General features: G+C 52.1%; 4 protein-coding genes across 4 annotated transcripts; 1 reads left to right on the top strand and 3 right to left on the bottom strand.

Annotated features, from left to right (window-relative positions):
- Positions 1 to 1,772: 1,772 nt before the first annotated feature.
- NEUTE1DRAFT_126942 (uncharacterized protein) lies at positions 1,773 to 9,144 on the bottom strand (the record flags this gene model as incomplete). The annotated part of the gene is made up of 3 exons (XM_009858974.1): positions 1,773 to 2,122; positions 2,341 to 7,588; positions 7,871 to 9,144. 3 exons carry the CDS (start codon positions 9,142 to 9,144, stop codon positions 2,009 to 2,011), a joined length of 6,636 nt encoding a protein of 2,211 aa, XP_009857276.1.
- Positions 9,145 to 11,821: 2,677 nt separating this feature from the next.
- Positions 11,822 to 15,829, top strand: NEUTE1DRAFT_19417 (uncharacterized protein; the record flags this gene model as incomplete). Its single annotated transcript, XM_009856616.1, has 6 exons — positions 11,822 to 12,809; positions 12,862 to 13,218; positions 13,315 to 14,767; positions 14,819 to 15,201; positions 15,323 to 15,505; positions 15,627 to 15,829. Coding segments are annotated over 6 exons (3,567 nt in total), but the record flags the coding sequence as incomplete, so codon positions are not given.
- Positions 15,830 to 16,216: 387 nt separating this feature from the next.
- On the bottom strand, positions 16,217 to 18,614 carry NEUTE1DRAFT_93246 (uncharacterized protein; the record flags this gene model as incomplete). The annotated part of the gene is made up of 3 exons (XM_009858973.1): positions 16,217 to 16,835; positions 16,899 to 17,628; positions 17,705 to 18,614. The coding sequence occupies 3 exons, from the start codon at positions 18,612 to 18,614 to the stop codon at positions 16,217 to 16,219; spliced, it is 2,259 nt and encodes a 752-aa protein (XP_009857275.1).
- Positions 18,615 to 20,165: 1,551 nt separating this feature from the next.
- Positions 20,166 to 26,651, bottom strand: NEUTE1DRAFT_134013 (uncharacterized protein; the record flags this gene model as incomplete). The annotated part of the gene is made up of 4 exons (XM_009858972.1): positions 20,166 to 21,498; positions 21,559 to 22,291; positions 22,325 to 23,614; positions 23,667 to 26,651. 4 exons carry the CDS (start codon positions 26,649 to 26,651, stop codon positions 20,405 to 20,407), a joined length of 6,102 nt encoding a protein of 2,033 aa, XP_009857274.1.
- Positions 26,652 to 27,758: the final 1,107 nt, after the last annotated feature.

The raw sequence follows: 27,758 nt of genomic DNA, 5'->3' as shown, positions 1-27,758 counted from the left end.
TTTTTTTTTTTTTTTTTTTTTTTTTGGAAAGCACCCAGTTAGGTCCCTATTTATTTCTTCCCCCCCAGGGGGTTTTCATTTTTAAAACCCCGGGGGGAACATTTGGGGGTCCCAAAAAAAAAATAAGAAAGGGGGGTTTGTTTAATTTTTTTTTTTTCAAAATGTAGGTTTGAACACCCGCCGCAAGAAGAAAGGGGTACGTTTCAACTTTTTTCACTACATTTTTTTTTTTTTTTTTTTTTTTTTTTTTTTTTTTTTTTAATTTCTGTTCTAAAAGCCAAAGGGGGGGGGGGGGGGGTCATAGATACAGGTAGGTAGATAGATAGACAGACAGACAGACAGACAGACAAACAAACAACCAGCCAGACAGATAGACAGACAGACTATAGTGAGCAGCTGGATTGCAAGCAGATTTACATTCGTATTTACATTCACATTCACATTCACATTTATAACAAATACAGAAGAAGGTGTGAGAATCATAACGAACCGCCTTGTAAACTGAACTGAACTGAACTGAACTGAACTGAACTGAACTGAACTATAAACCTCATCCATCCATGTTTAAGAGATTTGATATTACACAATACCTACCTACAATACTCACTTAAGCAATCTATTCCACTACTTTTTCATCTCCATCATCCATCTTTTTTATCCTAGCCACGCCATAAATATATGAGAAACTCACAGTCAGGAAATGCAGTCACCCTCCCCCAACATACCTCTAATCAATAGGATGTTTGGATAGTAGAATGTTTTAGGCTATTACTGTAAATACGTAGATGGAATGATAGAATAGTATAGTACTTATTTAGGTTATAGTAGGTAGGTATCAAGGTTCTCTTCATCTTCAAAGCTCCTCCCACCTGTACCTACCTACTTGTCTGTTATGTTATTCCCACATCTAGGTACCTTATCTAGGTAGTATCTCTCCACCCGCCCGTTCCAGCTCGCCTTCCTTCCTTCCTTCCTTCCATCCATACATACATAGGTAGGTAGGTAGATTTACAAATCCTTTCCTTTCCTTTCCTTCCATCCTTCCATTTATCCTTTCACCTTCGCTGCCTTGCCTTGTAACTTTATACTCAAGTTGTGCTCCTGCTCCTCCTGCTCCTCCGTGTGCTCCGTGTCCTCCGTGTCGTTGTCATTATCGACAAACCGAAACCCACTCACGCACCCCTTCACCATTTACACCGTTTCTTGGGAAAAATTGGGAATTAGAAAAAAAAAAAAACCTAAAAAGAGAAAAGGAAAAAAAAAGGAGAAAAGAAAGAAAGAAAGAAAGGAAAAAAAAAAAAAAATACTAGTCGGGCCATTGCGTTCCATCCTTCCACCCCGCCTATAAATATCCCCTGCCGAACCCGTATGTCCGTCCGTCCGTCCGTCCATCCATCCGTCCGTCCATCCACCCCGCCAAAGCCGTCTGTCAGTCCCTCAATCCATACCGAAACCTGTCTTTTTTCTTGCTCGTGCTCATCAAGTTTGAGGGAGAGGGAGAAAAACAAAAAGGGGAATGGAATTGGTGGGTAAACTCTTGTCTCTCTAAACGCCATGCTTGAGTAGAGAAAAAAAAAAAAAAAAAAAAAAACACCTGAAGCAAAAAAAATCTCCGTCGAAGAGAAAAAAAAAATAGAAGCGCACACACAAGGTTGGCTCGCGCACTCGAGCCCAGAACTAGTAGAAATTGTCACCCGCTGGGACAAAGAGAAGTAGAAGCAGAAGTAGAAGCAGAAGCAGAAGCAGAAAACCACCCGCCAGAATAATCCTTAGGTATCACAATCATCTTTCTTCTTCTTCTTCTTCTTGGTCAGTCGCATTTCTCCTTCTCCCTTTTCCCTCCTCCTTCTCCTTCCTTAATCCTTATTCATCATTATCCTTATCCTTATCCTTATCCTTATTTATCCTCGGAGGTATCGTCCGTCCTCCTCCTTTCCTCCCGACTTGTCCTCCCCCTCTCCGCCCTTCCCCGAGCATTAGCAATCATGACCTCAAAACCAGCGACTTGCTACTCCGCCAGCTTCGCGAAATGCTTGCTCCAGATCCAGCCGATGACGTTGGTGGGATCGTCTTGGTTCTTGGCCAGCCAGAGCTCTCCCTTTTCGGCGACTACGTCAAAGATCTGTTGCAACACGGGAATTTGTTAGTCATTGGTTTTAATTCTTTGGGAAATTGAGCAAGGCGAAGAGATGAGAAGGAGTACGAGTGGGAGAGGATAAATTCGAGCGAAGCGAGCAAATTAAAAAAAGGCCGAGCGCAGCGGACATCCAATTCCCCAAAATCCCAGCACAGAAACAGATGAGAGAAAGATGGGAAAAAAAAAAAAAAATGATAACGTACCTCCCCAGCTTGATAAGTCAAATAAGGATACCCGCCCTCATGCTTGGTAGTCTCGATATTGAACTCAAACAGACTAGCAGCCAACCACATGACATTGGCCTCGGCCGCAGCTTCCGCCGAGATGAACATGCCTCCGCCACCATTCGAAGTTTGCATCTCATGATGATGGTTAGAATTGCTGGGACCAGCTTCCAGTTCAGGGTGCCCATCAACTTCATCTGCGTCGTCCATCGGTAGCGCAGAGTGGAAGAGACCGGATTGCCGACGCGGTTCGCTGGTGGCGTAGTTGTGGTGGGAAGAGGTGTAGGATCCCCGACGGGAGAGGGTGTGGCCTGAGTGGGCGACTCCATGGCCGTGGCTGGTGTGGTGAGTGCCGGAGGCGGATTGAGCAGAGTAGGAATCGGTGGATTGACGAGGTAGACTGCCCGAGTCGAAACTACGACCAGTTGTAGGACGAGTGGTGGAATAGCCACCCGTGGTAGAAGTAGCGTGCGTAGCAGGTACCGACCTCGGTGCCGAAGATGACGAGGGATCCGCCGGACTGAGCGGAGCCGCAGAGTTGCCCCTTGAGTGATGGCCATTGAACAACCCCGAGTAATAATCCCGATAATACTGCCCCGGGCTAGGCAACGCCGAACCAGTGCCGGTAGGAGAAAGGTCAAATCTTCCAGACAGATCAGGAGTCGGCAGAGTCGGGACATAATCGCTGTTGATGGACAGGCCACGACCTCTCGGGGTGAGCAGCTCAGTAGGACGAGATCGAGTCTTGGTCAGAATGGAGCCGGAGCCAATGTCGTCCGACGTTGACTGGGAGGTCCTACCTCTCAGCGAAACGGGGTTGAGAATGACGAGCTGTCTTGCCCGTTCGATTTGCTCCTTGAAATCTCGATCGAAGACCTGGTAGATTTCCGGAATGTCGGGGGTGTGGTCGAAGTCGGCGAGGGGGGCCTTGACTTTTTCTGTCCAGGTCGAGTACCATGCCGCTTGAATGTCGACGAACTTGGCAAGACAAATCCTACCAATTTCGGCGGTCAGTGCAGAAAGTTTGGGCAGTTCCTTCTTGAGCGTATCATCAAGGGCTTCGTACTGTTCGACGGCCTCGGCGAGTGTCTTGTCGATCTTCTTGCCGTTGGCTTTGAGCTGCATGTAACGCTCGTAGTCGAGACGGCGCTTCGCTCGCTTCTTGATGGCTAGTCCAGGATTTTGGTAACATTTGATGACCTGCTCAAACGGCTCGATAACTTGTTTGCGAACGTCGGTCAAATGTTTGTCCAGGATTTTCTCCATGTCCCTCATAGAGACACTAAACTGGACCCATCGGCTTTCGATGTGGGCGTAATCCCTCGATGGCTGCAGGCGCATAACCAGCTCCATGGCGGTTACATACTGAAGGAATTCGTGGACGTAGGTGGAGGCGCTTCGGGTGTAGAACTCGACATCGCGAAGCACCACCTGTAATTTGAGAAACTCGTCACCGAATCGCTCATGAAGTTTGGCGTATTCTTCGTCTTCTGGTGCCCGATTGCTTGTTCCTTGTAGCTTATCGACACGCTTGCCAAAGGCCCTGGCCAGACCAGCTCGGACGTCCGACTCCTTGCGTTTCCGGTTGCCGACAATCTGGCCCACAAGCTCAAAGTTCCTCTTGGTCCTATTGATCTCATCAATGGCGCTGATCACGGTGGATTTGGCACTGACAAGTGCGTCCCGGTCGGGGTGATCTTCTGGGGTGTACTTGAGAAGATGAGCAATGATATCAGGGTACTTGGTCAGCCTCTGCATGGGCTTGATCAAAAGGGAATCCAAACTCCAGGCTGCTGTGAGTTCCTTGGCACCCTCGCTGCACTCGTTTAGCCACACCTTGACGGCATCGTCCTCTTGGATTTGAATCAGACGTTTGGCAGAAAGATCACTGGTTCGGAGATAGACTTCGTGGACGGCCTTGAGCTGGTCGATGTTCTTGATGAAGAGAGGTCCGAGGCTGGTCTGACGATCCTTATCGTCATCCAATTCTGGCTTGTTCGAGGCCCCGCCGGAGGAGTTGGTAGACGCAAGAGTGGTCGTGTCCGTTTCCTTTAACGACGCCTCATGTGCAAAAGTAGGTGACTTTCTGCCCTTGGGTTGATAGACACTTGCGACCCCATCCCTCAGCTGAGCAAGGAAGGTAGCGTGGAAGGCAATGATGTCGTCGGTGTTCCGGAAAATAAGCTTGATCGTCTTGGAATCAAGTTGAGGACATGCCTCTGCCGTACCCTTGTAAATCTCCTCCACAACGCTCATATCCCGAACAAAGATCTCTTCGGTATCAATCAGCTCGCGGATGACCATCTGCCGCTGCCGGAGTCGTTTCTGCTCCTGTGTCAAGTTATCTGTGGCTTCCGACGATAAGCTTTTGCTTTCGGTACGGGAAAGCTGTGACTGATCGACTGTCTCGAAAGAAAATAGGCCGGCTGATGGTGGAGATGAGATGATGGCAGTTCCAAACTCCTCATCATCCTGTACATGTGGATAACTGTTGGGCCGGGAGAGCACTTCGTAGGTACTCTCGTCTAAATCATCATAGTTATTTACTGATGGGCGAACAGGGGCCGTCTGATGCGACACTAGTGGTATCCTCCTTTGGACAGCGGAATTGTCCCTATCAAGGTCTGATGATTGCCGCGGGTCGACCTTGTCGGCCAGCATGGAGGATGAAGACGCTCGTGGCGGCTTGTCAAGTGGTGATATTTCCGGACTAGGTGGTGGCGGACGCCGTAAGCTTGACCGATTCCTGGCAAAGTTATTATTATACGACACGGGTAGCTCGGATTCCGTTGGCTGTTTGAATATCCGTGATGCACGCGGGTCTTGATTATCTAGAGCAGCAGCATTCTGATCATCGCTTCCAAAGGAAAAGTCAGTCCAGGCTGAATGCTGACTGAGGCGGTTACCAGGTGACAAGTAGGCAGGTACGGCCAGGCCGTTGGAGTGTGAGCTGTCAAGTGTTTGCTGGTACTCTGCTGCGGAGGAGGGATGGGCATCATATGGGTCATCGTTGTCTGATAACGTCAAGGTCGAATCCCGCAGGCTGGCAATATTGTCACGTAGATGCGGACCAATATAAAAATCCTCGAGGCGCTCCAGGTTGTCGGCCTCGGAGACCCGGGACTCTTCGCGCTGGTGCTTCTGGTGCTGGGGATGCGATTGCCCAGGGCCGGCAGCAGCAGTGGCCCCCAATGTCTCATTCAGCGGCGGCTCGTCTGCATGGTGCAGACCGGATGGAGGCATCGTGTCACGAGCTTGGTCCTTGTACAACGGTCTAAAATCATTTTCGGGGCCCAATATCGTGACCGTTGTTTCGTAATTTTGGGATGAAAATGTATACGGTTGGAGCACGTATTCGTCTGCATCTGGCTGCTGCTGCGCAGGACCCGTGGTTGGCTCGGTCGTGGTGAAATCCTCCCGAGTCGGCGTCTGTTGCTGCGAGGGCTGCTGCTTCTGCTGCTGCTGCTGCTGTTGCTGCACGGATGTATCCAGCGCAATCTCGATAGACACATCATCGTCGTCGTCCACGTCGTCATCGTCGTCGAATGGAGAATGATAGGATAACCGCTTGCTTTGGGGTGCCGCCAAAGGTGACGCCAATGGAGGCGTCGGGGCTGGCGGTTCATGGGTTCGTGGACTGGGTGGCTGATGGCCTATGACGATATTTCCCAAGGCATAGTCGATCGCTGCGAAATTCTCTGGCCGTGGTGGCTCTGTTTGCGCTTCCTCATCGAACTCGGTCACTGCGGTAGCAACGGATATGGCTGATTGCGGTATTGGAACATCGAGCTCGTCGTCACTATCGACAAAGCCTCCTGGTATCCCCAACGTTGGTGAATCACGGCCATTGCTCGCAGGTGGTTGCGCCGGTGTCTGTATTATGGGTAGGTTGGTAATAAGCTTGAGAGGCTCTTCAAGCCCCTTCTTGTCTGTATGTCTCCCTGCTGTTGCTGCTGCTGCTTCTTCTCGGTCTACTGAATCGGAGGACGATTTGCTTGATGGCGCTGCAGCAAGAGCGGCAGCTTCCGCCTTGGCCTCGGCGCGGGTGACAGCATCCAAGTCCATCTTGCGCTTGTCCGCCGCCGCAGTCTCCCTGGCCTCCTTTGCTTGTTGGTCCTTGATGGTTCTGCTGTAGGCAAGCTTGATCGTCTCTCGTCGTTGGGCGAAATCGATGGGTCCTACGGACAGCTTTCGTCGTCGAATAGTGGCAGCGTTGTCGGCCTTTGATCCAGCCCGGCGGTTCGACTTGTCGGGGGACGGCGGTCGGTCGGTGGAGCATCTCATCCGGGAAGCCGCGGTCGAAGCAGTGGCCACGGACTGCCGGGGTCGCGAGCTTCGCAGCGAAGGAGAGAGTTTGGGAGCGGGCACAGACACATAGGCGTTGAGCCGGCCGTTATTATTGTTGGGAGTCGCAATGTTGGTCGGAGCAGCCTTTCGATTCGAGGTCTGGAGTCGCTTGGCAGTTGTGGTGGTCGCGGGCGTGGTAGGGGTATGCGAACGGGTGGCAGGTGTTTTAGCCCTTGAGACTGGTGTCCCATGCTGCTGGCGGGACGATCTTCCGCTGGTAGGGGTTGGTCCATATTTTAGTGCGGCGACGGGGGAGTTGGATCGCGTGGACACCGGGCTGCTTCTTCCGTGGCTCTCTGAAATACTAGCTCTTTTCACCATGACGGGGAGGCGCGAGGTGGAGGATAGGGGCGTGGTCGGTGTGGAAGGGGTGGTCCGGCCCGTGTTGGTCGCCCTGCTGCTGCTACTTGTTGTCGTTGTCGCAGTGCCACGGCCGGACCGGGTATGGCTGGTGGACAAGGGTTGTTTGGTGGACGCGTATGAGACAACGACATCGCTCTGGGCTCTAGAGTGGTTCTTTGCTACCCTAGCCAGATTATCTGTAGTAGGCAGCGCAGAGGCCGCCCCGCGGTACCAGTCAGTTGGAGACGAGGGCTCCATATCTCCCATAGTATCCGAGTGAGAGGAGCTTCGCAGGCGGGGTCCGGACATGGTGAGGTCATGTATGCTGGACGACTCGGAAGTCCGCCGGGGACGAGCCCCTTCTAGGTGGTGGCCTTGGATGCCAAACCCAGCCGTGACCGAGTCTTGTTCGTCGGGCAGGATCTCGCCAAAGAGCAGCCCATTCGATCGCGACAAGGATTGTAACGGCAATCCGGTGGTGGGGGACAGCTGCGGCAGCGACCTGGATGCCGGGCCGTTTGCGGCAGCTCCACCGTTGCTGTTGTTGTTATTATTCCGAGGCTTGCTGATTCGGTTTGCGAACGATTGGGAGTTGCGATCTGTTATTCGGTCGTCGGTCGAGAGTTGGGGTCGCGGTCGCGGTCGCGGTATACTTCTGGATCGGGATCGGTATGTTTGGGATGCGCTATTGTTGGTTGGGTCTTGTCGCGTTCGTCGTATCGATGTCGCTCTCGAAGATGTCCCTGTCGCTGTCGCGGGAGAAGTCGTCGTCGTCGTCGTCGTCGTCGTCGTCCTTGTCGTCGTCGTGGTATTCCTGGACCGTGCCGTCGAATAGGAGGCAACTCGGGCGCCAACACTGGGAGATGAACCCTTGATTTGGGAAGCGGGAGCGATGGAGGAGGAGGAGGATATGGTGGAAGTAGTCTGGTCTCTCGAGGGTCTCGGCTGTCTTCGCTGGCTTGGGAGATTGTTGTTGTGGGATGTCCCTGTTTGGTCGAACATCTTCTTGAGGTCCTTGACGCTCGGTGGGTGAGCCCCACCTTGTGTGCCATACGAATTAGCTGTTGTCAGCGCCGGCCTGGCATTGCTGCCAAGGCGATCGTCGACGGGATTCGATGCTGAGCGGAGTCCCGATCGAGCACCGCTGGGTGTTTGTGGATTAGTATGTGTACTACGGCTGCTTCCGGACATTTTGGTGGTGCCAGCAGCAGCAGCGGAAGCAGCAGCAGCAGCAGCAGGCAAGGCGGATGGCTTTAGGGCCCCATTCGAAGGTGACCCTGGAGAGGTGGATGGGGGAAGCGTTTGTTGTTGTTGCTGTTGCTGTTGGACTGAGGTAGGTGCCAAGGTACTCTTTTTGATTGGATCCGCAGTCCTGCTTGTTACGACGGCGGCATCACTTGTTCCAAAGCTACGATAATAGTCGTCTGGTTGCAGGTTTAGCGACTCGGAAACTCGCGGATTGGCGGCAAAAGCCTGGAGATGATGGGCGGCGGCGGCATGGGAAGCAAATGGAAACCTTTGGCTGAGGCTGTGGGCAGAGGCAGACGGACTGGTGGCCAGGGGACTTTGCGCTGGACTTGTTAGTCGAGGGCTGGCCAAGGGACTTGTTAGTCGACTCGCTGAATAGTTGGTATAACTGGCTGACGGGCTGGCCAAGTGACTGGGTCGGGCCTCAAAGTCTAATGCGGGCGCGGGCGCAGGCGCAGACGGATGCGTGGGACTGGAGTGTTCGGGGAAGTATGAGCCGTGGTCCTGTTGGTGGAAATCACGGCGGCGTGGTGGTGGTGATGGTGGACGGGTGTGGTGGGTGTGAGTGTGGGAGTCGTGGTGGTGGTGGTGGTGGTGGTGGTGGCCGTCGTGGGGTGGTTTGGCCTCGAGGTACCGGTACAAGTCTGGGGCTCGACGGTCAAGATTGTCTAGAGAGGAATGGTAGTTGTGGTGGTGGTGATGCTTGTACTGTGACTGAGACTTTGAGCGGGTAATATGACGACGGGAACCTGAACCACCACCAAGCTCGTGGGTCAAAGTATGAAAATTAGTAGTTGAAGCAGCCTCCTCCTCCTCTTCTTGGATCCGGATGCTGCCGTGATCCATTACGTTTTGTCTCCTTTTCTTTAAGGGTAGCCCGTATGGTTATGACTTTTTGTGACTTTTTTCCGTTTCTCCTTGTGAAGATGTGGAAGGCGGTATAGTACCGTGATGGCTGCCCACTCAGCTCTGGATTCACCTCTTTGCTCTGCTCTGATGACTCCTCAATCCTACACAGTGACGAGTTTTGCACCCGTCTGCCCCCCTGTCCAGTCTTGTTCGCGGTATGGAAAACGCGGGACGGGAAAGAGCTGAGCTGAAGGAGGGGATAACCTGGGATGGGGGCGAGCTCAGTTCAGTTCTTCAGTTCTTGTTGTCGTCAGAGGAAGTGTTGATAGAGGTACGTAACAGGCGGTCGGTGTCAACGGTGCGAGGAACTGGCGGTTCCTTCCTCTCTAAAATGTCGATATCATCCCGGCCATGCACAGACACAGACACAGACACAGGCCAGGCACAGGCCAGGGGCTACTAACTGGGTACCTTTTGTGCACCAGGATGTCCTGTCTAGACTACAGCACCCTGAATACCACTTTACTTGACTTGGGGTAGCATGCCAGCCCGAGAGATAAGTGTCAGGGCATGAGGCTAGTGACGACGTGTCGATATGTACATAGGTAGATTCCTGGTTGGGATGAGTGAGTGGGATGAGATGGAGGTCTGCGAGTCAATACTGAAGGTTGAAGGTCGCGAATCTGAAGAAGAAGAAAAAAGAAGAAAAAAAACAGGAACCACCAATCTTCAATCCCGTCTCTGACCAGGGGTCGTTTGGTACAGTACCACCATGATCACCCAAGTTCCCCTCTTTCCCCTGGCGTCTGCATTCCATTCTTCCATGCTTGCAGACTTGCTCTTCCATGTTTACACACACACACACTAACAGCTATGTAACGAGATAAGACTATTGACTCGTCAATCTGGTGATACATACAAGCCATCGCAACATACGTAGGTAGGTAATTGGAGTCAATTGACCATTTCGGTATCTGGATAGAGTCATTTGTCCCTGTGCTAATGACCTTCCAGAACCCCTTCTCCCCCGTCGTCCATCAGTATAAAGTTGTACCAGTGTGGATTCTGCCAAGCACGCTACCTACAAGTAGTGCAGAGACCCCTCTGCAGTAGCAAATCTGCTTGTACACTAGTACCAACCTAGTGTAAACCCGAACCCTGGCTGACGGGCAGTTCCTCAAGTCAGTCAGCAGCAGCAGCATCATCGTCACCATGACGGCCCGATGCGAGACAAGCTGAATGCAGGTCCCATTCAGGTCAGGCCTCAAGAGGAGGTGGTGGTCAATATCGTATCGAGTGGTGATGTTGATTGATATTTGCTGATGGAGGAGGGGACAGCGTCACTTAAGGTAGGTGCAGTGGGCGTCTACCGGTCACCAACACTGTCCTGTAAAAGGCCGGCCATGGAACCCTATACTGTGCCTGCCTACTGTAGTAGTAGCAGTGTTAACTCGAAGCAGGTACCACTGCAACGTTGTGGGTGACAAAAAAGAAATGTCCGGTGTTTGGGGACCTGCGACTAAAATCCTCCGCGCGGCCGTATACGTTTGAGCATCGCAAGAATACGAAGACAGCTGCAGCAAATGGTGGGTGGGTGGAAAAGGAGAAAAGTAAAAGGAGATTGGCCTGTCTGTCTTGTCCGCTTCTCGGCCGGCAGGAACATGGAAAAAGGAGGTAAAAGACAAGCAACCAAGTGGAAGTCTCGAAACACTGTGGCGTCCCCCCCCTCGTGGCTTCCTCAATTGCGCGCATCAGCGGCAGCCATTCCCTTCATCCACTGGACTGCCCTGAGTGGAAGGAGCGGGCAGGGGAAAAGTGTTAGTGGCTGGGCTGTCGTACACGTCGCCCAATCAGACAAGTCCGGGGTATTTACCTCTCGCTACAGGTAAGTGCAGTGTGTGTGTTGCCTCATGTCCCTCACCTGCCCTTTCCCTTCTTCCGCTTGTGCCACTGCCGCACACACACAACGAAGCGGGCACTGGCAGAGGGGAGTCCGTCGGAAGCAATACGTCCGGTCTTAGGAGGTCTCTCTTGACCGTTGTGTTTCGAAATGGGAAAGAAGAGGGGAGGGACTGCATTGGACGTCGGGTGGTGGAGGTTGTCTAATGAACATACATACATATTGTACCTCTAGTGTACCTCCATCTGATAATGCGCTGCACTGTACGACTGTGTGATAGGCGCAGTTCCACTAACACTCATTCCCTCGTAAAAGCCGTGATAGTGTCTCACATGCGCACAAGGTGCCTACCATTCGTCCAATGTCCATTTTACCCCAACATTGCCCCTGGACCTGAAAAGCAATGAACTGAACCACCCATGTCTCCAATTCCATTCCCGTCGCCATCTCCAACTTTGACGCGTCACGGCACTCATCAATCACCTTTTCGCGGTCGTCGCGCCGTTTCACCAGCAACAACACAAACTGTCAATTGTTATTTCCTATCGCCTGGTGCTTTTCTTTTTTGTAAAAGCCAATTCAATCCTCCCTCCAATCACTAACCAGCTCCTTCTCCCGAGCCCTTCATAGGCTCCAGCATGGACCATCAAATTTTCCCAAACCATCACCATCATGTCGGCCAAGAGAAAGAGCGTCAGCTTCCTTGAGCTGGACTCAACCGGTACAACTTGGGGATCCAAGGCACGGCCCGAGCCACCTAGAAAACGCCCAAGACTAGTCAAAGAAACAGTCCCCAATCCCATCACCCAAGCCCTCCTGTCCATCTACTATCCCCAAACCCTCACTCTCCGCCAATACGCACTGTCCAAACTTCCCAAAACATCCAGAATTCGCCGAAAGAAGATCGCCGCACTCGGCCTGTCTTCCTCTTTCCCTTCTCCTTCCCCTGCCCCTGCCCCAGCCTCGGAGAAACCCTCCGCTGCCCAAGCACTTGAGCAAGCCCTAGGTACTCTCCTAGACACAACTCTGGTCTGCTCTCACGACCCTCCAGACATCACTTCCAAGAAAGAAAAGTCTGATTACCGCTGGGAACAATGGGTCGGCTTCTCCCAAGGCGGAGGAGGAACCAAAGGTGACGAGTCCCATGTGACCCTGTCCGATGGCTTAAAGGGGGCCATGTATTCGCAGTCCGACATAGTCGACTTTGTCATCTGGCTATTATTCTCCCGTGGTTCCCGCTCAGCATCTTTCCGAGAAAAGACAAAAACTGGGAACGGATGGCCTGGGCCGAGACATTTACTCTGTGATGGTTTCCGGAAGGGAGTCCCTCCGCAGGGTCGATCTGGGGAGATGGCAACAACTGCCGGTCATCAGCATCAGATACCCGGTGTGTATGCGGTTCATCAGAATAACTGTGTCAAGGTGCTGAAGGAGGCACCGTGGCCGCAGTTCTTAATGTTACTGGGGAAAGAAGGGGAGAGGATCATGTTGGATTTGTTGCTGGATTGTGCCGTGTTCGTAGGTGTGAAGGAGGGAAAGGGGAATTTGGTTCAAGTGAGCGGTATTCCTGTTTCGGAACTGCAGCCGCGGTCGTTGGGTACAGACTTTGCTGCCAGAAAAGACTTGAAGGGCACTGGTGGGGCCAGTGGTGAGAACCAGGAACTGAGTCCTTCGGAAATCACCTTTGCCAGAAACAGAATGTTGTACGCCAGAGCGACGTTGAATGCAAAGGGGTTGGTTCACTTTGGACTGAGGCATATTCGTAGGTTCAGCTTCCATCGTAGACATGAGGACACGCAAGCTGACTATCGTAGACGTCCTGAACCGTTTTCCGTGCCAAAAGCCAGCTGAAGGGGAAGAGGCAAGTAAACCGGATGAGAGCACAACGCATGTGATGATGTACATCTTTCCTCGCCAGTTCGGGCTTCACAATGTCTTCACCTCGGTGGTAGATCGCCAGCAGACTGCGCAAAAGTTCCAAGACTACACTCTTCGCGAAGATGAGATAGCAAAAAAGTTTCCTAAACCGACCGAGGGAGAGCGGCCCAAGGTCAAGATACCCAAGAGACTCAGGGGTAAGACGCAAGAGTTGGTTCATAAGTTGCAAGTGTTGCATAAGCGATGTTCGTGTGCTGAGATGCTGCAGTATTATTGTCCTGTGAGTCCTCTTGGTCCTCTGAGTTGAGTAAAGCAATGCTAACTCAAACAGCTTCCAAAACAACTAGAACCAGAGCAAAAGTCACAGTCAAGTCCACTCAGAATCCCAGCCCGCCCCTCAAAGTCATCCCAAAAGAACCGCAGGAATCTTCGTCCACCTTCTACCGCTGCCGTCATTACGAATTCTGATTCCCAGTCTTACTCTCTTCTGGACCTAGCCACCCCTATTTCGAGCATATCAGCTTTCTGCCAGGCTGTTCTATCGAAAATCATCCCCAACGACTTCTGGGGCTCGTCAGACTCAGAAGAGGGACATCCCCAAGAACACAACAAGTCGGTCTTCCTCAAACAAATCGACGCCTTCATCCGCCTTCGCCGCTTCGAATCCATGACCCTCCACAACCTCGTCCAAGGAATGCAACTCTCTTCCATTCCCTGGTTGGCATCTCCAGCTTTATCCTTGCACAAGTGCTCCCAGCCCGAGCTCAACAAGCGAAAAGAAATTTACCTCGAGTTTCTCTATTACACCTTTGACTCGCTCTTGATCCCTCTGATCCGGTCCAACTTTTATGTTACGGAAAGCTCGGCACATCGGTACAGGCTCTTCTTTTTCCGACATGATGTCTGGCTGTCTGTCACCAAGCCGGCCCTCACTTGTCTGAGAGTGAAAATGTTTGAGGAGGTCAAGGGCGCGGAAGCGGTGAAGATCCTGGAGGGAAGGAAGTTGGGGTTTTCCCAGGTGAGGTTGTTGCCGAAGGGGGTGGGAAGTAACCTGAGGCCGATCATGAATCTGAGGAGGAGGGTTTTGCTCAGGGCGTCAGGGAGTAAAGGCATTCGGGGAAAACAAAAGCAGATACTGGGGCCGAGTATCAACTCGATACTGGGACCGGTGAATTCCATGTTGAAGTTTGAGAAGAGGCAACGGCCGGGGAGGTTGGGAGGGGGGATGTTTGCTGTGGGGGATATCTATCAGAGGGTGAAGGGATTTCGAGCTCGGATTATGAGCGAGGAGAAGGGCGGCGGAAAGAAGAAAAAGTTTTATTTCGTCAAGGTGGACGTGCAAGCGGCCTTCGACACCATTCCACAAGAGGCAATGGTCGAGTTGCTGGAAAAGATTCCGGGACACGGGGTATACAAGGAGTCAAAACACGTCGAGGTCAGTCTTCCGTTGGATTACGAACATAACCCAGCAAACAACGACGACACCAACATCGACAACCCGAAGAACAAGCTAAAACCAACCAAACGCTGGCACTCAACCACCACGTCCTTTCCCTCAGTCACTACTACAACAACCTCAACCACTTCCCCGTCAACCTCTATCCTCCCCCAACAAGATTCAGTAGCAACAACAAAGAAAAACACCCTCTTCATCCCTTCCCACTCCTCCACCAAACTACACACCTCTTCCTCCCTCTTATCCCTCGCCAAAGAACACATCACCCAAAACCTCGTCAAGATCGGGAAGAAGTACTACCGCCAAAAGACGGGGATACCCCAGGGCTCCGTGCTCTCCAGCACGTTATGCAACTACTTTTACGCCGATCTCGAACGCTCTCAAGGGTTGGCTTTCCTGGGTTTAACCCCAGGAAAAGATGATAATGACGAGGGAAGGGGGATAAGTCGCGACGGAAATACCTTATTAATGCGTTTAATCGACGACTTCCTCCTCATCACCACCTCGCGATCCAAAGCGCGGCGGTTCGTGGAGGTGATGCATCGTGGGTTTGCAGAGTATGGCGTGAGTGTTTCTGCGCAGAAGAGTTTGGTTAATTTTGATGTTTGTGTTGATGGTACTCGAGTGTCAAATTTGAGGAGGGGAAGCACGAAGTTTCCGTATTGCGGGTTGATGATTGATACGAGGACGTTGGAGATTTGTAAGTCTGGTACTGAGACTGGTACTGGGGTGGAGAATAAGAGGGATACGGTGGTATTCAATGGGATTACGGTTGAGTACTCGAGGAATCAGGGACGGAACTTTAGGCGGAAGGTGTTGAGTGAGTTTTTTTTCTTCTTCTTCTTTTTTTTTTTTTTCCCCCTTGTCTTGTCTCTCCCCTTCCTTCTCCCCATTCAAGTAATATCGTGGGAGCACAAACAGCTAACACAGCAGCAAAAAAGACGCCTTCAAAATCCAATCCCACCTCCTCTTCTTCGACACCACGCACAACTCCTTCCGCACCACCCTCCGCAACTTGTACTCGGCCTTTATCGAAACAGCCATCAAGATGTGGGCGCACGCTCGCTGTCTTTCTTCCACCACCACCCAACGAAAACGGAAACCGGGGACGGCATTAGTCATCGGTAAGTCTCTCTTCTCTGCTCTCTCTCTCTTGTGACATTACCTTTTGGATCTCTTTCGTGTCTGTCATATCTTGGAGGTAATCATGAAAGAAAGAGGTAGCTGATATACTAGCCGGAACAGATACGATCAAGTCCCTGATTGAAGTGGCGTACCGTCTGTTGACGAGTAAATCCAGAAAGGAAAGATATCCTGGTTATCAGTGCTCTGTTAGCAAGGGGCAAGTTGCGTGGTTAGCCATGGTTGCTTGTCGACAGGTGCTGGTGAGGAAGCAAGCGGGGTATAGGGAGGTGATTAGGTGGTTGGAAGGGGAGATTGAGAAAGTGATGAGAGATACAAAGAAGAAGGAGAAGAACATGGATACGAGGGTGTTGGTTGAGGTGGCGAGGGAAGTAAGTTTCTGTTAGGCCTTGGGTCTAGTTTAGAATAGGGGGTGTACACAAAGGTTGAGTGCAAAAAGTCTTAAGAGCGATGATGTCTTTTATGTCTATAGCTTATCGATGCCGCGTCCATCTATCAATACCTTCTATCCTTATTCCTTTTTTGTTTTATTTTCCAACGCCATGCTTTCAACGCCATGCCCGAGGTTATCGATATCCAACTCTTTCATTCTTCATTCTTCATTTTTCCAGACCTTATCCCATGTCCCTTCATAACAACACACTTCCTTCCTTGTTCTTCCCCCTTTGCACATCATTTCCCATTCATCTCCCTCACATCCTAAACCCCACCTCCCACCACCTACTCCCCCTCCACAAACTAGGCACATACTCCCAATCCAACCTCCACCAATCCCACCTCCTTCCCTCACCCGGCATCCCTCCCAGCCCCAACAACCTAAACACCGAAATGGGCACTGGTTCATACAGGAATAGTCCCGATCTTGCCATATCGTCAATCAACATCCACCGAGTGTTATGCAGCCACAGTAGCACGAAAACGCCGTTTCCTGTTCTTTTCAACCACCTTGGCACTTCTTTTTCTTTTTCTTTTTCTTTTTCTTTTCTTCCACCAGTGACAGTGACAGTGACAGTGACTCGTTTGAGGACTCGTTTGACAAGGGAGATGAGAAGAGCTTGGACCAGACACCCCAAAAACTGAAAAACAAAAAAACCGACGGGTTCAGCGAAGCGAGCTAGTCTGTTTCGTTTGTCGTCGCCTGTTAGGAGATCTTCTTCCCCTTCGCCGTCGGGAGAAGGACTGATGAAACTGATGCGGAAGGCGGTGGATGAATAGCCGCCGAGGGCGTGCAGGAAGCCGCTGAGGAGGAAGGCGGTGGCCATTTGTGCTGTGGCTACCACCTTTTTGTTCTTCATTCCCTTTTCTTTCTCCCTCTTATTTTCCTTTCCTTCCTTCTTTTCCTTTTCTTCATTCTCTTTGGTGCCCGCCTCCGACTTCCCCATGCCCAAAATTCCCTGTTTAACAAGAAACCTCACCGGCCCCGTAAACCCCACCCGGAAACTCTGATGCCACCACCCGCCCCAAAACCCAGCTAACCCTCGATCCAGCACGTTCCGCACAAACCCCCCAAACAAATCAGGATACCTCCACAACTCATCCAGGATCCCCATCCCGTGGGTTTCCAGTCTTAACCACCGGCCCAAAACGAAAAATTGGGTTAATTGCCAGAGGTAGCTGTATAGAAAAAGCCCGCCTAGTACACCGCTCAAAGAAAATAAGCTTCGGAAGAAGTTGAGGCCCCAGGGCGGTAGCGACGCTAAGAAGCGTGCGCAGGCGAGGGATAAAGGTGGGAGAACCGATGGGGAGGAAGAGGAAGAGGCGACGGTGGAGAGGTAGGTTGGATGACGGAGGGGACCGTTGGGGCCGAGAATGAAGTAGGGATCGAGGCGGGCGGAGACGGTGAAGAAGTCGAGGGCGAGGTAGGACCAGATTATGTGCTGGAGACGAGAGAGGAGGAAGGAGCGGGCGGTGAGGGGGCGGTGGAAGTGTTGGTGGGATGAGAGGGGGAGGTTGGCGAAGGAGACGGGGAGGCCGGTTGGGAAGTAGGGGAGGATTTCCACATGAGAAGAAGAAGAGGAGGAGGAGGACGGGGTGGTGGATTCTGGTAAAGGGGGGATAATGGGCGGTTGGAGTGAGGGGATGGATGAGATGGAGTAGTTCCAGCCTTTGTGTGGGAGTTAGTTTTTGTAAATAAGAGAGGAATGGGAAAAGGAAAAGGAAAGGAAAGGAAAAAAACATACCAGCCCCCCGGAAGGAATTAAACATGTCCATGACCCAATCGAGTCTCTCCCAAAAGGTGCCGTTGTCCGGGTACGGCTCCCAGTAGTACTCGTACTTGTCGAGGTCGATCGTTTCGTCTACTGTCCATCTTTTTCCCTTTTCCTTGTGTTCATTTTCGCCTGGACTTTGCATCTCGGTATCGGTAGAAGCCGATGAAGCAACCTTGCCACTCCCTTTGAGGTTCCTTCGCCGCAAGTTTGCTGTATCAGGGTTGCCGTTTCCATTGCCGTTGGTTTCCGTGTTCAAATTCCCATTCACAATCCCATTCTTCAGCTCCCCTTCCACCCCCTCCTCCTGTCCATTCACCCTTCCTGTCCTCACCCTCCTCCTCACCCTCATCGCCACACCCTGATACCCCCCAAACACCACCGTCTCCAACCCCCAAATCGTTCCCCACCCACCCATCAACCCAGCCGCATACGACAAAGCCGTACAAGCGCTTGCCGTTGTTGTTCCCGGCGTGAACCATCCCTGTCCTCCCTCCGTCGACCCAAGTCCCAGCCCTCCAAAACCAGGCAACCCAACCACCACCCCCAAGTTCCACCAAACGATAACCGCACCAACGACCCATCGCAGCCGATGGACCCATTCTCTTCGGACCCTTACTTGTTGCCTCTCCCCGTTGGCTCCTCCGGTGGTTGTAGTGACGACGGAGTACTGCGGGATGCAAAGAAACGCAATGGGTAAGAGAAAGGCGCCGACGAGGCAAAAGGGAATGAGGAACGGTTGGACTTTGTTGGGGGTGTCGTAAAGGGCGTGGTAGAAGATGGAGCGGTAGGTGGTTAGGTAGTGGGCTGCGAGGTTGATTGGGGCGTCTGGTGGTGGTGGTGGTGATGGTGTTGATGTGAGGGTTGAGGTGAGGGGTGACATCTTGTCATGTCATGTCGTGTCGTGTCCCCTGCTGTATCTGTATCTGTATAGGTAGGTAGCTGCAGGCAGGTAGGCAGGTAGGTAGGCCTCCAACGGAACGGGACGAACGGCGGAAGTAGGGGTGTGTTGCGTTGCGTTGCGTTGCGTGCGGTTACGGTAGGTAGGTTGAGTTGGGGTACGTTGCGTTGCGTTGCAGCGGCGGGCGGGCCGTCAATGGGACAGGCAGGACTTTTGCAGTAGATACCTCTCTCTAGGTATGTAGTTAGGGAATAGAAGATGTTATTGGGGTTCGTGAGCGATGTAAAAGATGAAGAGAGTGAGAACAGAAGTTGTTTGTGAGGTGAGTGATGATTTTCACTCAAAATCCAACAAGAACAAAAAAAAAGCAAAATTATTTTTCGTTGGACTTCTTCCGTCACTAGTCTAACCCGTTCGTTCACCACCAACAACAAGCGACCGACGTCTCTTGTCTCAGGTTCAAAACAGGATAAGAGAATGCAACAAGAAGAAGAAGTAAAAGCAGAAATTTGCAAAACGAAAGTCCGAGAGAAGAAAGAAAAATACAAAAGTAGCGCAAACATATGGAAGAAAAAGAAAAAAAGAAAAAGAAAAGAAAAAAAAAAAAGACAAATCAAGGAAAGAGATAATGTCTCACAGCTGAACACCTACGTCTAAGCCCTAGTGTAGTGTAGAATAATCAATGGTGTCACCGCCGCCGCCGCCGCCGCCGCGTGATCATCACCACCCACCCGGACGTGCCCGTTCGGATGGACGTGTCGATCATCGAGTGCATACCAAGGTAACCGGACAATAAACTGCCTGGTTAGTAGTGCCGGGCTTCACAGCAAAAGGAGCCGCCGCTGGGCTGCTGCCCGTGGACGCCACCTACCTACCTCTACCTACTTACTGTACCTACCTACTCGGGAAACCTGTAATGCCTACCTACTCTACTATACCTACCTAAGGTACCTATTCCCCTAATTTGGGCAAGATCGAGTATGGACCTACCTAGGTGTGAGGATGGACCCCCGCTGATGGCTCCAAGGCACGGGGACCAGGGCACCTACCTCTACTGCACTGCACGGTACCTTGAGGTTACATACCTCTAGGTGCCCTAAACTCCACAGCGGTTACTACCTCTATAGAGCCCGAGCCGCTATCATCATTGAAAGAGGTTAGGTTCTAGGCTCGGGGGCGAGTCAGGGCCATCATACCCCTAGCCCCTATACACTAAATGGGGAGGGTGATCGGGCGATCCTGGGAGCAATTCTTAGTGTACCCCGGGCGGGCCGTGCTGGATCTTCGATTGAGACCCAACTACAGATCGGATTCAATAGTCGTCGCTACCAGATCAGATCGGATGAACCAGATCGGTGGGGGATTGCTTTCTCTTCGGTTTTGCTTTTTGTGTAATGTAGTGTAGATGAGTAAAATAGAGGTTCATTGGACGGGTGATTAGTACCTAGTACCAACACCAAGTATGTGTTTCATTTCTTTAGTTCGGAGTTCGGAGTAGGTGTACTAAGGATCTCAACTTGACCCAAACATCATAGTAACTCCTACCACTTTCACGAACCCACTCAACTCTTATAGGTAATCAGTCCAGACAACCGCGCCTTTTCTTCGTGAGAGCGATATAATAGCCAGAAAAGCGAGAAAAGCCACTCAGACAACACAACAACAGCAACGCCTACAAAGCCATATCCATACCCAAAGCATACACCACCCACACACAGACACATTGATAGTAATCAACCAACAAGCAGAGACAAACAACCAGACAAACAAGACTAAGACCTCCCCCTCCTCTCCGCCTCATACAACTCCCTCTTCAAATCCATAAACAAGTCTTCAATCTCGTACACCTCTTGCCGAGACAGGCCGCCTGCTGCCGTTGCGGTGCGCAGTTCGTTTAGACTGGCGCGGAGGGACGAGAGGATTCTTTCCTTGCTGCTGCTTTCCTTGCTGCTGCTGTTGTTGTTTGCCAAAGAAGCTTCCAGTTGCTGAACGGGTTCCTCGCCAGGTTGATTTTGTTGTTGTTGTTGTTGCTGCTGCTGCTGCTGAAGATTTTCGTCTGGGTGATGATTTCCGCCAGGTGGTGGTGGTGGTGGTGCTAGTGCGCTGGTAATAACATCCTCCGTCAGCTTCTCTCTCACCCGTTTCTGCTGTATCATGTCTTCTTCGACTTCTTCTTCTTCTTGCAACCCCGTGTTCGTGTGGTTGTTTCCCACCTCTGGTTTCTTCCGTCGCCGCTGCTGTTGTTGCTGTTGCTGTGCCGACGTTAACGGTTGATCATCATCATCATCCTTCACATCAACATCCATGTGCTCATCCTCCTGCTGTTGTGAAAGAACCGTATCCTCCACCAAGACTTCACTTCCACTTCCGCTTCTCCCACTAGCTGGTACAGCCATAAACGGCGAACTAGGAATCAAGTCCTCCTCCTCTTCCAAGTAGTGTTTCAAACCATGTTCCACCTGAGACATAGATAGCGACTGTCTCTCATCTGCGCTCCTAGACTCGATTTCTATTTGCGATTGGACGAGATCTTCGCCATCGGAGGATACCTCCTCCATCTCTGAAACCTGTCCTTGTTGAGCCCCTTGGGACTCCCCAGTCTGCTCACCCGCATCACCCGCATCCCTTGGCACCGACGCAGGTGTAGACAACTGCGACGTTTGCTGAGGGAGGAGGGAAGAAGGCACGGTGCGCTGGGTCCCACTACCGCCAGGGACAATACCCCTAGCTCGCTCATTAAGAACCGAGTTAGACACTACCGAAGAGGCACGGCTGGATGGTATTTGAGACAACGACGGCGACTGGGAGGAGGATGCGACAGAGATAGGGAGACGGTCATAAAAGATAGGTTCAGATTTAGGAGGGACTGCAGTAACATGACCGTTAGCATGTGGCGTTCCTAAAGATGACACTAAAAAGAACTTACCTTCTTGGCTCTGACTCCTAGGAACCTGAACCTCTGCCTCTCTTTCAACAGGCGCAGTGGAAGAAGGACGTCCAATCCTCCTCTTCTTTCCAGTTCCAGGAGCCGTAGCAGCAGCAGCAGTCTCCGAAGCCCCAGAAGCCACCCTCTTCCTCTTCCCCTTCCCGGCCGTTGCTCGTACGCTCGTCGGACCTTTAAGTTTCGACTTCCCCTTTTCTTGTGTTGTCGCCTGCTGCTGTTGCGCCTGTGAACTCGGAATTTGCTCTACAGAACGGTTCGAAGCCACAGAGCTAGCCCGCGATCTCGTCACCCGTCCTCGAGGCGCCACCGGCTTTGGAACCTGAACATTCTCGCTTTCCTCCTCCACCATGTTATCGTCATCCAATGCAACGATGCACGAAGCGGCAGGGGAGGGAGCAGCTGACGTGGGACCAGAACCAGGCTTGTTAGAACCAGAACTGGGCTTGAGGTTCGCTGCTGTGAGAGCCAGCTTCTCGGGCGAAACGGAGGGAGATGGACGGGTGTACTCCTGTCTATCGAGCTTCCCCGAGTCGAGCTCAACCACGAGTTTGAGAAGAGATCGGTCATCCCATTCGCCGCCGTCGTAAGATGGGGCACCTGATGGGGTGGGCGCGGGTGCAACCGTTGTGGCAGCGGGAGCAATGGTGGGTGTAGTTGCAAAGGCGGGAGTAGGTGCCGGAGCCGGCGCGGCCTTCTTGACCGGGTCTGTGTTGGCCTGGATGGTAGGTTTAGCCGAGAATTTACCTACCTTATGTGGCGTCGGCGGCAACGGGCTACTAGGCGCATCCACAAACTCCTCCAGCTCATGGTCCGACTTCTCCGGCGTTTCCTGGCGTGGCACACCCAGATGACCCCCCTTAGCCGGCTCCATAGTCGGAAGAGCTTGATTCTCCTGGTCGGGCAGCACACTCTCTTCAATAATATCATCATCCTCCTCCATCAAATCCTGCTCAGGCGCTTCTTCCGGTGCAAGAGACGACTCAACCGCAGCATTGACAGCATCCAAAGCCACAGCCAAACTCGACGGCACCGGCGCAAACGGCTGCTGGCGCAACGGCGATCCAGAGATGGGAGATGAAGACAGCTGCCAATCATCCAGCAAGCTCGTGTTCGCCGATCTGGACCTTATCTCGGCGGCGAGCGGGTTCCTCCTTGGTTCCATTATCGGCGGCGACGAGGGCGGGTCCATCATGTCCATGTCCTGGTCGACAATCGCTGTCAACGCCTGGCCACGACGGGGTGTAGGCGTCCCGCTGACGAACTCGGTGAATCTGCCTCCTGGGTTTCTGGGAGTTCCAGCTTGAGGGGTCTGAGCACCTGAAGGGGAAGCCTCGCGTGAGCGAGCGGCGAGACGCGCTGAGCTTCGGGTTCGTGTAGCTGGGGAGGAACGAAGTTCGGGGAAGAGCGCAGCGTTTTCCTTTTGGCGCTCACGGACCTCTTTTTGGCGCTCAGTGAGGAGTTGGGACTCCATTTCCTCATGGATGAGGTGTAGTTGAGGGGAGGAGTCAACCGCCGCGAATTGGATTTGGGAGTCATCGTGCCGAAGACGTGGTGCCCCCGCTTTGGGACGGAGGTTGAAGCCAGAGCTCTTGACTTCGGGAGTGGCGCTGGCACGTCGCTTGGTTGGGGACCTGCGCTTAACAGGATCCGGCGTCTTGACTGGTGAGTTGGTGCGTGAGGCGCTTCTTGTGGTGCGTCTTGAGGATGGTGGTGGTAGTCTAGGCAAGCTGAACTCCTCCTTTGACTCGACAAAGATGGGTTCGTGGGAGGGATACTCAAGGCTAGAAAGCTCTAGACCGGGCGTGACCAGGTCGGCATATGGTCGGAGTTTGGCAAGCACTTCCTTGAGCTCATCAGGGTAGTCTAGCTTCTCAGCCTTGCCATACAGTCTGTTCCAAAGGGATACAGCCGAGTTGACAATGTATCGATGAGAGGAACCGAGAGTGGCACAGAAGATGCGCGTGAGTGAATCCAGCTGCTGCTCAGGGCGTTCAGTTGCCGATAGATGACCGCATACCTTGTCCCAGAGTGTGTTTGTCTATCTGATGTTAGTCTATGCTTTCCCAGTATACTCGACACGGATTACTCACCACAGCCACAATGGCGTCCAACTGGCTGCCAAGAAGTCTATTAGGGTCTTGAAGCCAAGGGAGGAAGCCATCTTGAAGGATTGACATTGTCCTGAAGATGAGTTGTTGGTTACACCTATCGAAAAAGCCTACTAATTCTTGCAGAAGGCAGATGATAAGTTCGGCATTATCCGAATCAAATTGCTTGTAGAGCCGTGTCAAAGCCTCATTGACAGCCCTGTACAAGTTGTCAAACGTGTCGAAAGTGGCTGAGCGCGAACCAGCTAGGGCCGTTCCCCAAAGCCGTCTTCGAGCTGCGTCAACGGCTTGCTTGTCGCGTGGCTGACTCGCAATCGACAACAACTCGGCGACATTTCGGACCCCGTTAAAGAAAGCAATCATGGGTCCCGGGGTAGTAAGTTGATCCAGTGCCACTTTAGCTAGAGGTTCGATGACAATAATGGCGACACCAGGTTCTCCAGCTTCTGATCTGACCCTCTGGTGAACAGCATTAAATAGTGACTCCCAGTGCTCAGGAGGCAGGTTAGGAGTCGACCTAATTCCACGCTCGAGAACCTTGACGATATCACGGTAATCGTGGCCTATGGGCGTATCACCGGAGCCAGTTGAGTGGTTGCTACTGTGATCAAGTTGGAGCCATCCCTCAAGCGCCCTCGCAACAAACAGCCACATTCCATATGGGCGTGGTGTCTCCATGGGAATCAAAGTGAGCAAATCCAGGGCAATTTCCATCTTTCCTTTCTCACTCTTTGCCTCGGTAAAGTGTTCAAAGACGGAAGTGAAGAAGACTTCAAAGGTGTGGTCGTCAGGGATGCCAGAAGGAACCCCAGACAGCATAGAAAACAGATTATGCATAGGCGACTTTTGGCCGGCCTGGGCCTTGCCTAGCTTCTCTGTAAAAGGGGGGAGGCCAAGTGAAGTTATCATGATCTCCACATACCCCTTTGTAGCGCGAAGGAAATCCACTGCCGAGGCGGCATCTCCAGGTTGCACACCCTTTTGCCAGATCTTTTGCAGAACAGACAATGCTTCTGTTATAAACAAGCCTGTGTCTTTGGAGACCTTAATCTCTTTAGATGCGGCAGAGGCGATCGACCCCACAAGAGAGGCCCAGAGCCAGTAGACTGCGCTCTTCTTGTTGGAAAGTGCATTAAAATCATCGGCGAGGATGGGCTCAATGGCAGCCAGAATCATGACAGCGTTCTTTCGAACCCATTTCGCGTCAATGGCGGGAACCTCTTCGGGTCTTGCGAGGGGTTCGTCCATTACTCGATCCACACTCCATCGCCTGGCTGTGGTGCAGTTGAAGAGACCGCTGAGAATGACACTTGCTTGCCCATGAGTCTCCTGGGGTTTCTTAGTTGGGGATGCGGTTACTGGTTTTGAATGGTCCGGACTGGACACAAGGGCGGTAATGATGGGCTGGACGCCAGCTGTCCAGTATCCATCTAGCAAAGCTGCATTTGTATTGGGCTTAAACAGATAGTACCAGAGATTGCACACATCACCCAAGACAGCTGCCCTGAGTTGTCCTTCCGAGGCCTTTGCACTGTTCTTTCTTCGGAGCTGACTAGTCAAAGGGGTGATGATGGTTTTGAGGGAAGCCTCAAAGGACGGCTCTACGGCATTTGTCAAGTAGACCAGACGGGCCCAGGCATGGTGGGCGGCAATCTTGGTAGGGTAATCGATGTTGTTGAAGCAATTCTGGACCAGTTGCAGCCAATGCGCTGTACGGTCCCACACCCTCAGACGGATGCGTAGTAGCAGGATAACAACACTCCAGATGTGGGGGACCGAGGCGGATACGGTCTTGTCCTTGACCATGGCTTTCAGCCTCTCCTCGTAGTACTCGATGTATTTCTTTTCTTTGGCGACCGAGTTGAATATCTCCATTGTCTTGCGCGAAAGCTGGACCTCATGACCGATGGTGAAAGCAGCGTTGAGGCCCAGGGTGACGGCTTTCTCGCGGATATCCTTTATTGTGCTGAGCATGTCTGTGAAAAGATCGTATAGCCAGTCCGAGTGGAGAACCATGGTCTTTCCCGTTTGATTGACCAGTTTCTGGTATATCATGACCCGGTACATGATGATGCTCTTTCCCTTGATGTTCTCCTCGATATTGTGTAGCGACGTGACCAGTCTGCCGACTCGCTCAGGGGTCATAACCTTGGCAGAGAAGTTCTGTACCAAGACGACCTGCATCAAATGTCGAGCAGTATCTTTCGGGGTCGAGTTATCTTGGAAGGAGCGGATACAGTGGTCGATGAGGAAGGATCCGAAGTCGGTCGTCATGGTCGAGGCAATGGCAGGGAGGCCGAGAAAGGTGACGATGAGCTTGAGAGCATGCTGAACAAGCGAAGAGTCGAGGGTACCCTGAGGGGTCCTGGCGACAAGATCTCGTTGCATGAACTGCATGAACAGGCCCATTTTCTCTTGTAAGGCCACCCTGTCTGGCAAGTTGTTGGAGATCTTGAAGGCGCGCGTCAACATCATATAGGAATCGAGCTTGGAGTCGCGGTCGCCGCCGGCAAGCTGCTTCAGGGTTGACTCCAACATGGTTGCGACCGAGATGTTTGGGTTCGAGGGATCAGACGGATTGCCGTTGGCTTCCTCGAGGGGGTTCGGGACGTGGTGGGTGATTTTGAGGATGGACTTGACAGGCTTGGAAGCGCTTCTCGGGAGGGAGACGGGGGTCGGCTGCTGTCTCTTGTCGCCGTCGATGAAGACTGGGGGGTCTTTGTATTCTGCCTTTGCCGAGAAGCCAACTCGTTTGGTGCTTCGTTTCGAGGTTGATTTGCTGTCGAGACCTGAGCCGGGCGAGTCTAGGGCAGGCGGGGTATGGACGGCCCTGAGGTTGTTGTCAAGCTCGATGGGGGCCAGTACATTTCGTGGGATTGTCGCTGGAGGGGCATTATGTGGTTCTCTCTTTGGTGGAGTAGGCGGTCGTGGTGGTAGAGATTCGAGGCTATTCGTGTTATTGGACATGATCTGGATGGAAAGCCGGTTGTCGTAGTGACGGGGGGGAATGACAGCCGTGTATAGGTCCAGCCTAGGATGGCATGTAAGACAGGGACAACGCCGGTGCTTTCGAGTGGGAGAGCTACACTAGATGGTGGAGGCTCTTTCGTCGCTCATCACAGCAAAGGGAGCCAAAGTGTGGAACTGGAAGGAGAAGTAGGAAGGTAGAGAATGACTTGGTTGAAGACGTCAAGTCAAAGTCAACAGACAAGCAACACTCAGCCAGCGCCAGTTCACCGACAGTGCGTAGGTAGTACTTGTTGGAGAAAAAGGAACGTGGGTGGTGATTTCTTGGTCGCCGTCGTTGTGCGATTCCAAGGCGACGAAAAGAGTAGAGAAATGACTTGTGGAAATGGTGATGTCCAGTCTGTCTCCCTCCGATCTCCTCTCCTCTTCACGTTGTTCAGGCTACAGAGGCTACAGGGCGGGCGGTGACGATTGTGCCGCCGTGGGTGATGCCAATCCGCTGATAAACTAAAAGGATTTAACGCGGTCGCGACTGTGACATGGACGGATGCAGATCGCGTCTTGCAGCCACTAATTTACAGGGGTTTCGCGCCAAGTCTCCATTCCACTTTAAGGGTCCCGTCTCCCCACAGCCTTCCTTCTTTAGCTGAGTCTAGAGGTGTTGGCATAAGCGTTTAGATCTGATGTGCCCTACTGGATTATCAAGCCAAAACGTCGCACTTTGGTCTGAGGGTATCATCAGACACGGAAGAGAAGTTGTGTCTCGTGTTACTTACGAGATTTTGTCTTTTCCAGGGCTGGAAATGGAGGAACTGAAGAGCTAGATCAGTATCGTTAGGCTGAGATGTGTTGTATAAGGAGAATCACCAGATATAAGCAGCTCAAGCTAACAGCTGCTAGCACCCCGCCTTTGATCCCCTGTTGGCAAGCTGGGTCAACTCAATTGTTAGTGCACGGGGATCAGAACAAAACATTCTCTGACAAGAGGTTGAAGTTCATCAGACTTGAACTTGATTGAAGATTCGGACAAACACACTAATTAATGAATTATCAAATACACATGGCCCATTGGACCAGACTTGGTCTGAAAACTGCTCCTCAACTTGG

This window comes from Neurospora tetrasperma (assembly GCF_000213175.1).
Source record: "Neurospora tetrasperma FGSC 2508 unplaced genomic scaffold NEUTE1scaffold_81, whole genome shotgun sequence".
In the NCBI taxonomy this organism is placed as follows: Eukaryota; Fungi; Ascomycota; class Sordariomycetes; order Sordariales; family Sordariaceae; genus Neurospora; species Neurospora tetrasperma.
Note: the sequence above shows the minus strand (reverse complement) of the source record. Positions and strands in the feature narration are given on the sequence as shown.